The sequence below is a fragment of the Sceloporus occidentalis genome, unplaced genomic scaffold, assembly GCF_023333645.1.
Source record: "Sceloporus occidentalis isolate IW3139 unplaced genomic scaffold, rSceOcc1.0.p SCAF_9, whole genome shotgun sequence".
Taxonomy (NCBI): Eukaryota; Metazoa; Chordata; class Lepidosauria; order Squamata; family Phrynosomatidae; genus Sceloporus; species Sceloporus occidentalis.
The window spans coordinates 32580858-32595593 of record NW_028316989.1 but is presented as its reverse complement, the minus strand read 5'-3'; the positions used below and the strand labels follow the sequence as shown (position 1 = coordinate 32595593).

The window sequence follows — 14736 nt, the reverse complement described above, 5'->3', positions numbered from 1 at the left end:
AATGGGTTCACCGCCTTCTTATGGTTGTCTATACTGTACTTTCCTTTTGTATCCAATTCCTCTGGGCACAATTATTATTGCTGATGGTGCGGTTGTTTTATTCATTTGTATCCCACTTCAAAGACCCAAAGTAGCTTCCAAAACTGGACTAAAGACCATAAAAAAGCATCAGTCTGTCTGTCTATCTATCTATCTATCTATCTATCTATCTATCTATCTATCTGTCTGCATATGTGCATTATAGAGGTGTATATTTTATATATAATCCGTAGAACAAAACAACAAACAATTAAAAGTCCATAATGGTCAATTCCTAAAAAGCTTGAGAGAATAGAAAAGATTTTACTTGCCAGCAGAAAGAGAGCAAGGAGAGAACCATCCCAGCCTACCTAGGGAAGGAATTCCAAAGTCTAGGAGCAGTCACCAAGTTAAGAAGTTTGAAAATGTGGTGGAGTGATTTAGAGCTCAAACATGCTCATATGGGGAGATACGGTCCTTCAGATATCCTCAAATATCAATCAAATATTAGTATAACCACTGTTCTCTATTCAAGAGGAGATTGTAACATCAGTGAGAAGTAGAAGTATGAAGTGTGTAACACAATAAGAAAAGCAGCACTCACATTTGGGTGAGTCACTGGAACTAAGTTGATCTGTTCCGTTTTTGAAGGCGGCCTGGTCCATGGCTCTTTAATAGTTCCCAGTTGTCCCACAAGGTTTGTATCCAAGAGGGGAAGGCCGTTTGTGGTAGATGAAGTGAGAAACACATCCGGTCGCTAGAGGAAAGATAGAATGTTAGGACGGCCATTAGGGTAGACAAGTGGGTAAAGAGGTCAGAGAAATCCAAAGAGGAAAGGGCTAATAGAATCTGTTCACTATGATATGTAATACCAATCTTCCATATTCAGAAACCAGCACAACCACAACTAAACAAAACTTTAGAAGGGATTCTCTTGCCATCAAAAGTCATCGAGTTCAGTATAAAAAGCAACTTAATCTAACAAGAAAGGAGGGGGGGAAGCATGACATTTTTCATGAACAGCTCCACCAGAATACACCAATGTGGTATTTGAGGTGGTGTGCCTTCAAGTCATTTCCAACCTATGGAAACCCCAAGGTCAACTTATCATGGGATTATTTGGACCAGATTTGTTCAGAGGGGGTTTAGCTTTGCTTTCCTCTGAGACTGAGAGAGTATGACTTGCTCATGAGGTTTCCATGGCGTACCAGGATTCAAACCCTGTTTGGTCTAGTCATAATCCAATGTTCAGACCACTACGCCACTCTGGCTTTCACCAGTGTGTTACCTCCAATGAATATTTGTTGTAAGGGTCTTCCAGGTTAAGCCTGATGTGATTTTAAACTTGTAGGAAGAATTTCATTTTGCCCAGATGCATTATATCTCAGCTTACTAGAAGTTGAATAAATAACCAATCAAACTTCCATTTTAATTGTTTCTTTCTTGTGCATTACATTAAGACACATCACTCATGCTAAGTGATAAGGCTATTTAATAACATTGTTCCAAGGGTTGCCAATGCATATCCTAGTGAGGGCTCCTAAAGGGATGAGAATCATGCAACCCTCCAGATGTTTGGACTGAAACCCCCAGCATTCATCACTATTGCCTATGTTGGCTAGGTGTGCTGTGACAACATTTCTCCTTTGATATTTGAATGAGTCCCTCTTCCTTTGTAGACATACCCAAGGTCTGAGGTTTGCTGGAGTGACCCACTTTGTGCCACATCAGTGGGAGCAATATATTGCCCAAGGCCACAGGACAGAACCTTGTTAGCTGTGGCACCTCAACCTTGGAGACCCAATTGGAGCAGATGTTGGCTTCATTCTGGTGCCATGTAAATACATGGTCTTTTATTAAAACCCCTGGGGTCTGTCCATCCATCCATCCATCCATCCATCCATCCATTCATCCATCCGAAGGGCATATGACTTCCCACCCCTGGACTAGTATGTGTCTTTCACATTCTGGCAAGCAAAAGGATTATTTGGTGAACATCTGCTTGTTGATCTGCTATTCAAGACATAGCAGTCATGCCAGAAAACAATAAAAAGAACAACTGCCATACAACATGTATGTGCACACACATGCAGAGCAACTCACAGACCCACACCATTCTCCCAAATCTGAAATAATAAACTATCCAGTCTTTCAATTGCAATTCAGCTCTTATTAGGGACAAGGCTGGTGCATGACACCCTCTCATTGGCTCCGGAGTGATGGTCTCCCCTCCTTCGACATGACTGTACAAATCTATTATGAAGCCACTCTGGGTGAAACTCATCATCTGCAACGCAGCACAGTGACACCCAGCAGCTGCTCCTTAACTAAACAAAGGTGGCTCACTAATTGAAGAGGATTCACTGAATGCAAACTTCAATCATTTCCCAGCAAGGCCTATCTTCTCCTATTCCCTTTCTGCATTCACTGGCATGCCTGACATATAAGACCTAGTCATTTCCCCATAATCTGCTTCTAACTTCTTAAATTGGTCGCTGCGTATGGTTGGCGGCAAAGTGGCCTGCACCATTTCCCACTCCGTGATCTGGGGCAGTGATGATTCATTAGGCATTATTATGAGGACGTGACTGTGTCTGCAGCCTTTTGGCCCCAAATCCTTCCCATGTTGCTTCACCTTCTCTTGGTGAGAGAATGCACAAGTGGATCCAAAAACACCTCGGCTACTAGTCTGATCGGTGCCTCATTAATTCCGCCAAATGTGCCTCTTGCAAGCCAGCACCATTTCATTAGGCTGGGAAGCCCTTGACCCCAACCTGGGTCCCTCTGCATCAAAAGAGAGCAAGGGCTGAGCTGGCTGGTGGCAATTATGCCTAGCCTTGCAAAGAACTTCTCAGAGAAAACAAGACCTTCATGCAAAATGCAACAGTTTTATCTGGCTCCTTATGAATTATGCCAAGCCAGAGAAACAGATGGGGCCCAGGGTGGGCTGAAAATGAAGTCAACAACCCCCCACCACATTTCTTTCATGTAGCAAAGATGGGGCACCTTGGCCGGCAATGCCGCACGTGCTCCTAATTCAATTAGCTCTCCCCTAAACTCTCCTTCGGGAGATGTGAGCGGAAATGGACACATTTTCCTCCACAAAGGCATTCATTTTTCTGTCTCTGTCTCTCTACTTCACTTAGCCATGGCCTCCTTGTAAACCACTCATTAGCTTTCTAACAAAGCGAGGCCAGCGCAATCCGTTCCCATTCGATAGTCATTCTATCACGCCACTATAATTTCTGCAGCAATCAAGGCTTCTAACAGATGCTGAAGGGAGGGGGGAAGATTATGGAAGAAAGGAACCTGATGGAGAATAATGAGGACCTATGACTCCGCTCTATTCAGTATGTAGAAAGATCTTGTAGCACCTTTGAGACTAACTGAAAGAAAGAAGTTGGCAGCATGAGCTCTCGTAGACTTAAATCTATTTCCTCAGAAGTTGTAATTTTGCCCCTTGTTTTCTTTCCAGCAATCCCTTTGGATTTCATATGCATATTACAAGCAAACACGGATAGATAAATACGCTGCTAAAGAACTGGGGGAATCATTTTACTTTAAACCCAATACATTTTGCTGTGGCAATTAAACCACTCATTGGCAAGAATATCAATGGAGGGAGATTGGCTACAGTGAATGCAACTGAAAGTACTGATCCATACTCTCCAACTGACCCATTTGGACAGGATCATTTCAGACTGTGGAATGGCTTGCCAGAAGAGATCCATCAAATCACATGCTAAGACGGATCTTTTCCGGCAGGCCTTCCTTGAATAGAATGACTCAGTTATGAATAAATTCTCCCCTTCTTATGGAGCAGGCCACCACTTTGCCCATTGGACTATTGCACTGTTGACAATATTCTATTTTAACAGATCAATTTTAATTGTATTATGTTTAATTCTTTTTACAGGGGGTAGTTAAATACTGTATTGTATATGTATTGTGTACTATATATTGGTGCTGTTTTAACATGTGAGCCGTTCGATTGCCCTGCAGCAGAAAGGCGGGATACAAATAAAAGATTTATTATTTATTATTATTTATAGCTCTGGTTAATCCTCTGCTGTCCCACTTCCTCAGCTGCATGTCCTGTTTTTTCACTCTGTTCATCCCACTTTCCCCCTTTGTGTTGTGGTTTCACATGAGGCATTGTGTGGTGCAGTTGCACATCATGTAGTGCACATTGTAATTGTGCATCTTATACTATGCATCACACAATGGCACCTAGTAATTGGCATGTGTAGTGTAACACTGTAATTCTGAATGGGGGTTGTATGGTGCATATTTTCACAGTGGATATTTACACTATGCTGAAAAGATGCTGGGTTGCAGCCAAACACTGTGCAGTCCTTCAGTGCGGAGGGTCAGGAGAGTATACAGTACATTATTGCAGAGACTTCCAATCAGAAATTCCTCTTGTGAAACCACAGACCTGCACAGGTGCATTTGACAACAACTTCCATCATCCCCAGCCAGCTGACCGGGGATGATGGGAATCACAATCCTACACATCTGGATGATATCAGATTGGAGAAGGCAGCATGACACCATCATACATTATTCATTTAATTTATGGTTTTTCAGCTCCCCCACATAGCCCACTGTGCACTTAACAATCTGTCAGCATCTGTCACTTTAGCACAGCTACATCACAAAACAGTGTGTTTAATTTCACTCTTATCAGCCCAAATCTCCTTTTGTGTATTTTTGAAAGAGTGTTGTTGTTGTTTTAAAAAGCAAGCCACGTTACTCAGAGAAAACAGTTTAAAGTGACAGCTAGCAAGTTAAAAAAAAGAAAGAAAGAAGCCAAGGATCACAAGACTGTTGTTTCTATAGAATGAATTAAATCCCCTTGAATAGCTTTGAAAAGCTTGGCAGAATGAGGGAAGCACACGCCAGGCAAATGCAAATATATGGATTTTTTGCATGCGCCCCTTTGGGTGGGGGCATTCCAAACATTGAGTGGTCTCAACGCATGTGGGTGGGGGGATTTCAGAGCAATCCAGGGGGTGATGCCCTGGTGCTTTGGCACGTGCGACTGAGGAAGGGGGTGCAGAAGAAGGAGCGGCAGACAGGCTTTTACAGGAACCTAATTAATTCATATTGTTCCCTTGTTTACAATTGCCAACATGTCCCTCCTCTCTCCATGTGTTGAACATTTAATAGTAATCTCCTTGAAACAGGGACATGTGTCCCTGTTGTTACTGCACAATGCTAATAGGACTGGTCCTTCTCTTTCCAAAGTTTGGTGGTGAATGTTGATCACCAGGGACCTTATCAGACACATTTTTCCCCATTATAGGCATGGGAAGAGGACGCTTAGGGCCGCGCAAGCCCGAGAAAAAAATGCATTTTACTGCATCCCAAAGTGTCCTCAAAATGGCCCCATTTTGACACCCAGTGCTAAGCCATTCCCATTCAGGACTGAGGTGTGTCATTTGGCTTGAATGGAAGACTTCCGACGGAGGCAAACGACGTGCCTCAGTCCCGAATGGGCGCCGGGTGCTGAAATGGGGCCATTTTGAGGACACTTTGGGGTGTGGTAAAATGCGTTTTTTCTCAGACTAGTGTGGTCCCAAGCATCCCCTTCCCTTGTCCATAACTGGGAAAAATGTGTCCAATAAGGTCCTAAGTAGCCAAAATAGCACCACTCATGATGAAGATGGAGGTCTCTGGTTGGAATCCTCTTGGTGACTTATGCTGGCATGATGGCGAGTTATGGCTGGCATCCTGTCAGTGATATATGCAAGTGTAACACCAGCTTATGCATGAATTATGTGGTGATAAACTAACCCAGAAACCCAGTCTATTGGAGCAATGTTCCAACATTCATTGCGGGGATCCTAATGGGCAGCAGCTGTGATGAAGGACTACTTCAGTCAGCTCGAACAGACAGGCCAAAATAAAGCTGCTTCGGGTCACTTTGGAGGTATGCTGTTTAAATGACACAGGATCTTAAGAGGCTAGATGCTGAGCCAAAACTGCTCTTCAGTCCTTAGGACTGGAGCGTGGCTTTGGCATGGCTTCTGACCTCTTAGGATGCATGCATCATTTAAACAGCATACCTCCAAAGTGACCCGAAGCAGCTTTATTTTGGCCTGTCTGTTCAGGCCCTTTGCCTTTTCCTCAACAACACAACAGCACACAACAAGTATTTCCTTTCTCATTCCATGAAAGCATACATTATCAGCACAAATGGTCAAACTGCAGCCTTCCAGTTGTTGTTGGATTACATCTCCCAACATTCTTCAGCATTGGCTCAGCTGGCTAGCAAAGACCAATGGGAGTTGCAGTCCAGCATGTATGAACTAGAGAGATAAATGCAATCTGCCCACCCCTGGTTTACAGGGTCAGCAATGGTAAATCAAGAGGTCAAGAACCTTACAAGGAATCTACAACCGGCTAGTCTGGCCTCTATGGATTTCAGTGCTTTCCTTGCCCACCCATCAAATGGAGTTTCAGAAGAGAGCCTCTTTATGTATCTGTCTCTCTCTGCACCGATCACCTGCTGCCATACGGAAAAAGAAAAAAGAAAACCTTTACAAATGCCAAAAGGTTAAAATTAAAATGGTCCAGTTCACCGCAAAGCTGGGATTGATTGAACTGGCAGCGGAGCTTTATTCCAACCCCCTTCCATTCCGCCTCCAGCGACAAATTCATTCTTTTTCATTGTTGCTGGGGCCGATTTGCTGAAACAAGCTTTAAGGAGAGAATCAAGAAGCTGTGCCTGTCATCCGATATTTTCTTTTCCCTCCCTCGCTTGTTCATACATTTGTGGGTGTGGGTTGGTGGAAGGGAAGAGAAAGCTGGAGTAAGGAAGGGAGGGGGCAACAGTTCCTAGATCAAAACAATAATCAGCTAAATGAATTCCGCAGCATTTTCCCGCATGACTAGGAGTGATAATTTAGTGCGCCAGCCAGCTGGAAGGAAAGGGATTAATTCTGCACTTACCGACACCCCTGTAAATAATTCATCACACGCCAGCCCCTCTCTGGTGACCCCCCTGGGCCATTACTGCAAAGTACCTCACCAGACAGATCTGCCCCAGCCATGGGGGTCTCCAGGGGGAAAGAGCAATGGAATTAACCCGCCAGCCTTAAGTTTGGTCCCAAATTAACTTTGTGGTGGGGGGAAAAAGGGAAAGCAAGTGCCTTGTTGTTGCTTGCTACTGTACTGCAGAACTGGCCTTATAATGTCATGATCCTCGATATATTTTTAGTTGGTTGGAAAACCATCTTGTCCAGCTCACATTTAGGGATGGCTCAGCTACCACCCCCTTCATCACCATTACTATAAGCAATGACAATAATAGCAAGTTATAATAGATCAGTGACTCAAATTAAGTTGTTTCATGTGCCTTCGAGTTGTTTCTGACTTAGGTTTCTTGGCTTCAGAGGGTTTTTTTTTTGCCTTTGCCTTCCGCAGAAAACTTGCATTTTTCTCCCCTATTCATTTTTTCACACAGGATAAGTCCTTAACTATTATGATGACTGTATCTTTATACAGGAAACCTATTATATATATATATATATATATATATATATATATGTCCAACATTGTCCTCGTCAGAGTTTCCTGATAACTTGGGAAACTCATTTCTCATTGGAATATTTTTAAAAAATATTCCATGGTTATTGGTTATTGGTATTGGTTATCGTTTTGGTTTTTTAATTGTTGAATTTTACCCTTATGCTGTGTAATCCTTTTTAAGAGGGAGAGATATTATGTATATATTGAGGTATTTTAATCTTTGTACACTGCTTTGATTGTCTTGACAAAAAGCAGGATAGAAATAAAAGTATTATTATTATTATTATTATTATTATTATTATTATTATTATTATTTATTAAATATTCTTTCCATCCCTATGGCTAGCAGCTCAACTAAGAAATGTCAGGTCAGCGGCTGAGATTACCACATCAAAAGTCAACACCTGTTACTTATGGGTCAGTTGGTGGCAGTGCTGATCTCCTGTTATTTTAACCACACCCAGACAGACATACTCACAGACACACTGATCATTCCCCACTACACACATACACAATGGAAAGGCAGGTGCCTTCTCTCCATCCTTTACAAGATCATTTGTACTGACAGGCAGAGGCTGGTGCTGAGCATGGCTGAGCAACCATCGTCTGTTGTTTTAACACAACCTCCTTTACAAGAGCTTGGGGCGAGATGGGTGGGGGAGAACTCAGTGCTTTATGAGACAATACATAAATGATCATCTATATTCATGACATTGCTCCATGAGTGGCCCGTCTCCAGCACTGGCTGCCTGCTGTTTACAATGTTCTTGCAATGGCAGGGTAGAATAGTTCACCATACCCTTCAACCTTTCAAAGATAAAAACTAAGACACTTGTGTGACCAAGCAAGATCACATTGTGATCACGATGGAGAATGTTGTTAATGAGGAAGCACAGACAAGCTAGGAGAGGATGCAGCAGTTTGCTTTTGCCTGAGCCTGTTGGAAAGGACACTATTCTGACCTCTCCTCTCCTTGTGCCCCTGCTACATTAGTGGAGGATAAACTATTTTTGTCCTTAGAACTCAGTATGCAGCAGCTGAAGCAATCCAAAGACAAAGGGTAAAAGCGGGAGGAGAAGAGAGAAACTGGGACATTTTAAAAGCAGCTGGAACTGTTGGATGACAGAGAACTATCTGGGACTTATGTTGGAAGAAACAGCAGTTTGTGTACTTGTTCTTGCTGCTCTCTTGTCCACTAGGGATGAGAGGGTTTAGACAGAGAGGAATTAGGATCTGTTGTCTTCCTTCCTTGCTTGCTTTTCCATTTTCCTACATCCTTTTTCTCTTTTATATTAGTTTAGAAAGAATCTGGCTGTTGCTAACCAAGAATGTATCTCCTTAATAAATGTTCCTCCTGTTGAGGATTCTAAGGTTATTTTTTCTCTCTCTGCAGTTTGGCCCTTTCACATTCACTGTCCCAAGATGGGCATCTCCGCGGTGAATGAAATACAGGCTCTAACAGGCCTTTCATTCCAATAATAATCTCTCAGAATCCATCCCCTCTAAAAAGTTAAGGAGCTCAGATATTCTAGATGGAACCCACCATGATTGATTTTTTCCTCACCTCTGAATTGATTAATTGGAGACCAAGTTGGACGGTTGGGATTTCTCCAGATGTGGTTCGTAGAGTTGTATCCTGGGGAAACAACAGATAAGAGAAGAAAGTCAATTAACATGGTCAATCTGCAGCATTCGCTTCAGTCAAGGGCCGACATTCAATTGCTAGTCCCAACTAAATTCAATTGCTTTTTTGTTTATTTACGGCACCTGGCCAGCTCATACAAAAAGCAAAAATTAGCAATCCCAGATAGTGCAGTACACTAATCCCAATAATGCAAATAATGGATCGCATCCTAATGTATTATATTCCATCAAAATACATATATGTTCATATCTTAGACAACTAGATCCTAAAAGGTTCCATTATATAATTAAGTTGGGAAGGCTGACAATATATTTAAAACTGGCTTCAGTCATGGGTTTATATCCAATTGCTAGTCCCAACCAAATTCAATTACTGGATGGTAAATCAACACATACATAAATGCCATTGATTGAAAATATCTACTCGGCTTAGGACAGCAATAGGTTTTAGGCTGTAGGGTTTGAATTTGCTGTTGTTGTTAACTGCCCTTGAGTCAACCTCATTTCATGGAGATCCTATGGATGAGACATCTCCAAGCCCTCTGGTCTCCGCTACTCTGCTTAGGTCCTCTAAATTCATACTTGTGACCTCCTTAATTGAATCTATCCATCTAGTCTGCAGTCTTCTTCTCTTTCTGCTGCCTTCTACCTTTCCTTGAATTATTGTCTTGTCTAGTGAGTCCTGCCTTCTCACGATGTGGCCAAAGATGACAACTTCAGTTTAGGCATCTTGGCTTTCAGAGAGATTTCAGGCTTGATCTGTTCAAAGGCCCATGTTTTAAATAGTTATATTTTTATTAATATAGAGTTACAAGCACACTGAAAGCAAATCAGAATCCTTATAGAAATCTAGACATTCATATTCGTTAAGCTTTATCCTCATTATTGTCCATGTAATAGAAGAAAAACAAATAATATTTTCCTTCATACTTCCCATGTTCCCCTGACATTAAGTCCCTTCTATTAAACATGATATTTACTATTTTAGTCTTTTTATTTATTGTCTTTCTTTAATATCCAAAGAAAACAAAAACAAAAACAAAGCCCCACAAAGATTCCCTTGGTGCTATTTCAAATATCAGTCTTCTGTCTCATACTCATATATCTTAATTCTGTCTTGTCTATTCTCAAAGCCACTTGCTTTGCTATTGCCATCTTTTTCTGCAAAACCCTGTTATGGGAAACCATTCTTCTTCAGTCTTATCTATATCTCTTTGGTTTAGCCAAGAAGTTAGTCTGTCCATCTCTTTCATGTCGTCTAACTTCAGGAACCAGCCATCTATCATTAGAAGTTCCTGCTTCTTCCACACTTGAGCCACCAGTACTCTAGCTGCTGAGAACAAGGACCCATTTCCTTGTCTTTTTGGCTGTCGACAGTAACACCACATATCAAATGAATTTATTTTCTTCTTGTCCACTTTCTTCACTGTCCACTGTCTTGCATCTTTACATGGTGATGGGAAATACAATGGCTTGGATGATTCTAATCAGGTTTTTTGGGTCAATTTTTTAACCTAAATTTCTAGACTTTTAGAATCATAGAATCATATAGTTGGAAGAGACCGCAAGGGCCATCCAGTCCAACCCCCTGCCATGCAGGAAATCTCAATCAAAGCATCCCCAACAGATGGCCATCCAGCCCCTCTTTAAAGACCTCTAAGAAAGGAGACTCCACTACACTCCGAGGGAGTTTGTTCCACTGTCAAACAGCCCTTGCTGTCAGGAAGTTCTTCCTAATGTTGAGGTGGAATCTCTTTTCCTGCAGCTTGCATCCATTGCTCCAGGTCCTAGTCTCTGGAGTAGCAGAAAACAAGCTTGCACCCTCCTCAATATGACATCACTTTAAGTATTTAAACAGGGCTATCATATCACCTCTTAACCTTCTTTTTTCCAGGCTAAACACCCCCAGCTCGCTAAGTTGTTCCTCATAGGACATGGTTCCCAGACCATCCACCATTTTAATGGCCCTCCTTTGGACACGCTCCAGTTTCTCAATGTCCTTTTTGAATTGTGGTGCCCAGAACTGGACACAATATTATAGGTGAGGGCCTGACCAGAGCAGAATAGAGTGGCACTATGATTTCTCTTGATCTAGACACTATACTTCTATTGATGCAGCCTAAAATCGCATTGGCCTTGTTAGCTGCTGCATCACACTGTTGACTCGTGTTCAATTTGTGATCTACTTGGACTCCTAGATCCCTTTCACACATAGTTTTACATGAGTATGTACAGTAGGTCTGTCCAGCCCCACCTGGATGGGAAGGTTTTCGATTCGGACACCACTCCTGCTGCTGTCTGCCACCAGCTTGCGATACACTCGATTGGTTAGCGGCAGAACAGAGAAGCCCAAGGGCCTGGGGCTGCTTTCCAGCTCTTCTCCAGGTCCTGCTGGGTGGGAAAGTGGGATAAACTGTATCAGTTAGTCTCTTAATACAGCACAGCAGGAAACCAAAGATCAAAGAGCATTTGCAGTTGCTTTCCCTAATGAACCTACAACCCTGTTTAGGGAAGCTTCCAAAATCTCTCTCATCCAAACATCACCCTGGATTTTAGAGTTGCAAATTAATGAAACATGTTTGCAAGTGGAACCAATGGATTAAAAGACTGGATTAGAGGTGGTGTCTGTGTGTATATGCTTTCAAGCCATCTGTCGACTTATGGTGACCCCATGGATTTCGCAGGGTTTTCTTAATTTCATAGGGTTTTTAAATATCAATACAAATGCATACAAGTAACCAGAAAGGTCTAGCTACACTAGAAAATGAGTGAAATCATCCCTTTTTAAGTTATAAAAGAATTGTAATATAGGGCCCGATCAGACAGGCCAAAATAAAGCTGCTTCAGGTCACTGTGGAGGTATGCTGTTTTAATGATGCATTAAAAGGACCTAAGGACTGGAGCGCAGCTTTGGCACAGCTTCTGGCCTCTTAAGATGTGTTTGTCATTGAAACAGCATACCTCCAAAGTGACCCAAAGCAGCTTTATTTTGGCTTGTCTGTTCAGGTCCATAGTTCCACTTGTAAGTAATTATTTATGTGTAACTAATTACTTCAAAGTTTTTGGAAAAAATCCACCATCCCTTTCAATATGGTGATCTCTGAACTTGTAAGGGTTTTGTGATATTCATGTGCCTTTAGTTTATAATATATGGGGAGAAGCATATGTTTGTCTGTCATCTGCCAAAGAGAAAGGCGTACTTGATTTGAAGTATTCGATCACCAGGGCTGTATCATCTGAGAAAGCAGTGGCTCCATCTCTTCCTTGAAACAAGTAGGATGAGTTCCATCTTGGTTGCTCAGGAGGCCCAGCAGGTGGAGAAAGCTGAGTAATGGGAAGAGATGAGGTATATTCAGTCAACAAAGCAGAAGGCATATTATGAACACTTTCATGTTGAACTAGATGACACATTTAGCATGTTTGCAGAAGTGATGCTCCTTCAAGTGGCAAAAAATGTCTGATTGTTATAGCATTTTGTTTTCCTCACCTACATATCTTACATTTAGTGTGCTTTGGTCAATTGAAGGTACACATGGGCTTAATTAGCAAGTCATCATTTGCGGAAATCCCATTATGGGAGGGAAAGTACCCTTTAATACTCCAATTCCATGACAGAGCAACCTCAGTTTTCTGTATTAAGGAGCAAGCTACGGCTCTGTTAATACTGCTTTCACAAAAGCAAAGGAAACAGATGCCCTTATTTTTGCACGCACATAAACAGCTCTGAACCAATTTGTAGCTGCTCTGACCCAGAACTCAGAAAGCTTGCTTTTTTTGGATTACAGCTCTCACAAACTCCAGCCAGCATGGCCACTGGGATTTGAGGGAAACACAATTTTCAGAAGATGGTAATGTTTATTTCAAACAGAACTGGACACAATATTCCAGATGGCCCTGACCAGAGCAGGATATAGTAGCACTATTACTTCCCTTGATCTAGACACTATGCTTTTATTGATGCAGCCTAAAATTGCATTGGCCTTTTTAGCTGCTGCGTCACACTGTTGACTCATGTTCAACTTGTGATCTACTTGGACTCCCAGATCCCTTTCACATGTAGTTTCATTCAGCCAGGTGTTGCCCATCCTATATCTGTGCATTTCATTTTACTGCACTTAGGGCTGAATGAAACTACATGTGAAAGGGATCTAGGAGTCCAAGTAGACCATAAGTTGAACATGAGTCAACAGTGCAACGTGGCAGCTAAAAAGGCCAATGCAATTTTAGGCTGCATCAATAAAAGTATAGTGTCTAGATCAAGGGAAGTAATGGTGACACTGTATTCTGCTCTGGTCAGGCCCCACCTGGAATACTTTGTCCAGTTCTGGGCACCACAATTTAAAAAGGACATTGAGAAACTGGAGCGTGTCCAAAGGAGAACGATTAAAATGGCGAAGGGTCTGGAAGCCATGCCCTACAAAGAACGACTTAGGGAAATGGGGATGTTTAGCCTGGAGAAGAGAAGGTTAAGAGGTGATATGATAGCCCTGTTTTAATACTTGAAGGGGTGTCATATTGAGGATGGAGCAAGCTTGTTTTCTGCTGCTCCAGAGACTAGGACCCGGAGCAATGGATGCAAGCTGCAGGAAAAGAGATTCCACCTCAACATTAGGAAGAACTTACTGACAGTAAGGGCTGTTCAACAGTCCAACATATAATAATAATAATAATAATAATAATAATAATAATAATAATATTTTATTTCTATACCGCTATTCCAGCGATCACAGCGGTGTGATATTCCTTCCTTGGAGTGGAGTCTCCTTCCCTGGAGGTCTTTAAACAGAGTCTAGATGGCCATCTGTCAGGGATGCTTTGATTTGGATTTCCTGCATGGCAAGGGGCTGGACTGGATGGCCCTTGCGGTCTCTTCCAACTCTATTATTCTATGATTCTATTGATTGGAAAAGGGCTTTATGTCCATTTTCAGTGCTAGCTCCAGGTTTCAAGGGATCATTGGACAAGAATTAGCAAGAAGCCTTCACTGAGACTACCTGCTTCTCACAGCTGCTATCACTGCTTATCGCTGCCCATTGCCCAGTTCCTTCATGCCCAATCCACCATCTTGGAAGACAAGATTGAAATTAATGCACTTGTGTTTATAATTAAAAACAGAGAAATTAATTCGTTATTGACAATATTGATAGATGTGGATGAATGACACAATGAATAAATCGCTTAACAAAAACACAATGAATAACACAATGAATAACATATACTTTTCAGCATGGTCCCCCTAGTGGCACGTTTTGTTATTGGCTCACTCCTAAATTTACTGTCGGTCATTTTTGGAATTGCCTTCTCCAACTTGGCATTTTCTAGATCTGTTGGGCTACAAATCATACAGTCTGACTACTCAGTGATTCAGTTATTTTTTTGGATTACAACATCCTGAATTAGCCGCGACTGTAAGATATTTTGAGAAACGGTAATGTAAAAAGCTAATATATTCCAGCTTTGGCTGCAGTAGTGCCCTGCCGGAGAAACAAGACTTGGAGAAAAACAGGCTGAGAAGAGGTTAAACCTGGTATGTGGGTA

General features: G+C 42.0%; 1 protein-coding gene across 1 annotated transcript in view; it reads right to left on the bottom strand.

Annotated features, from left to right (window-relative positions):
* LOC149307203 (coiled-coil domain-containing protein 33-like) overlaps positions 1–14736 on the bottom strand; it is a 138655-nt gene that overhangs the window by 44150 nt on the left and 79769 nt on the right. The window contains exons 10-13 of the mRNA XM_089538577.1: positions 12399–12522; positions 11453–11586; positions 9119–9190; positions 623–775 (exon numbers count right to left, since the gene is read on the bottom strand). Of these exons, the coding sequence (XP_089394703.1) occupies positions 623–775; positions 9119–9190; positions 11453–11586; positions 12399–12522 (483 nt within the window). The remainder of the gene's footprint in view (positions 1–622; positions 776–9118; positions 9191–11452; positions 11587–12398; positions 12523–14736) is intronic.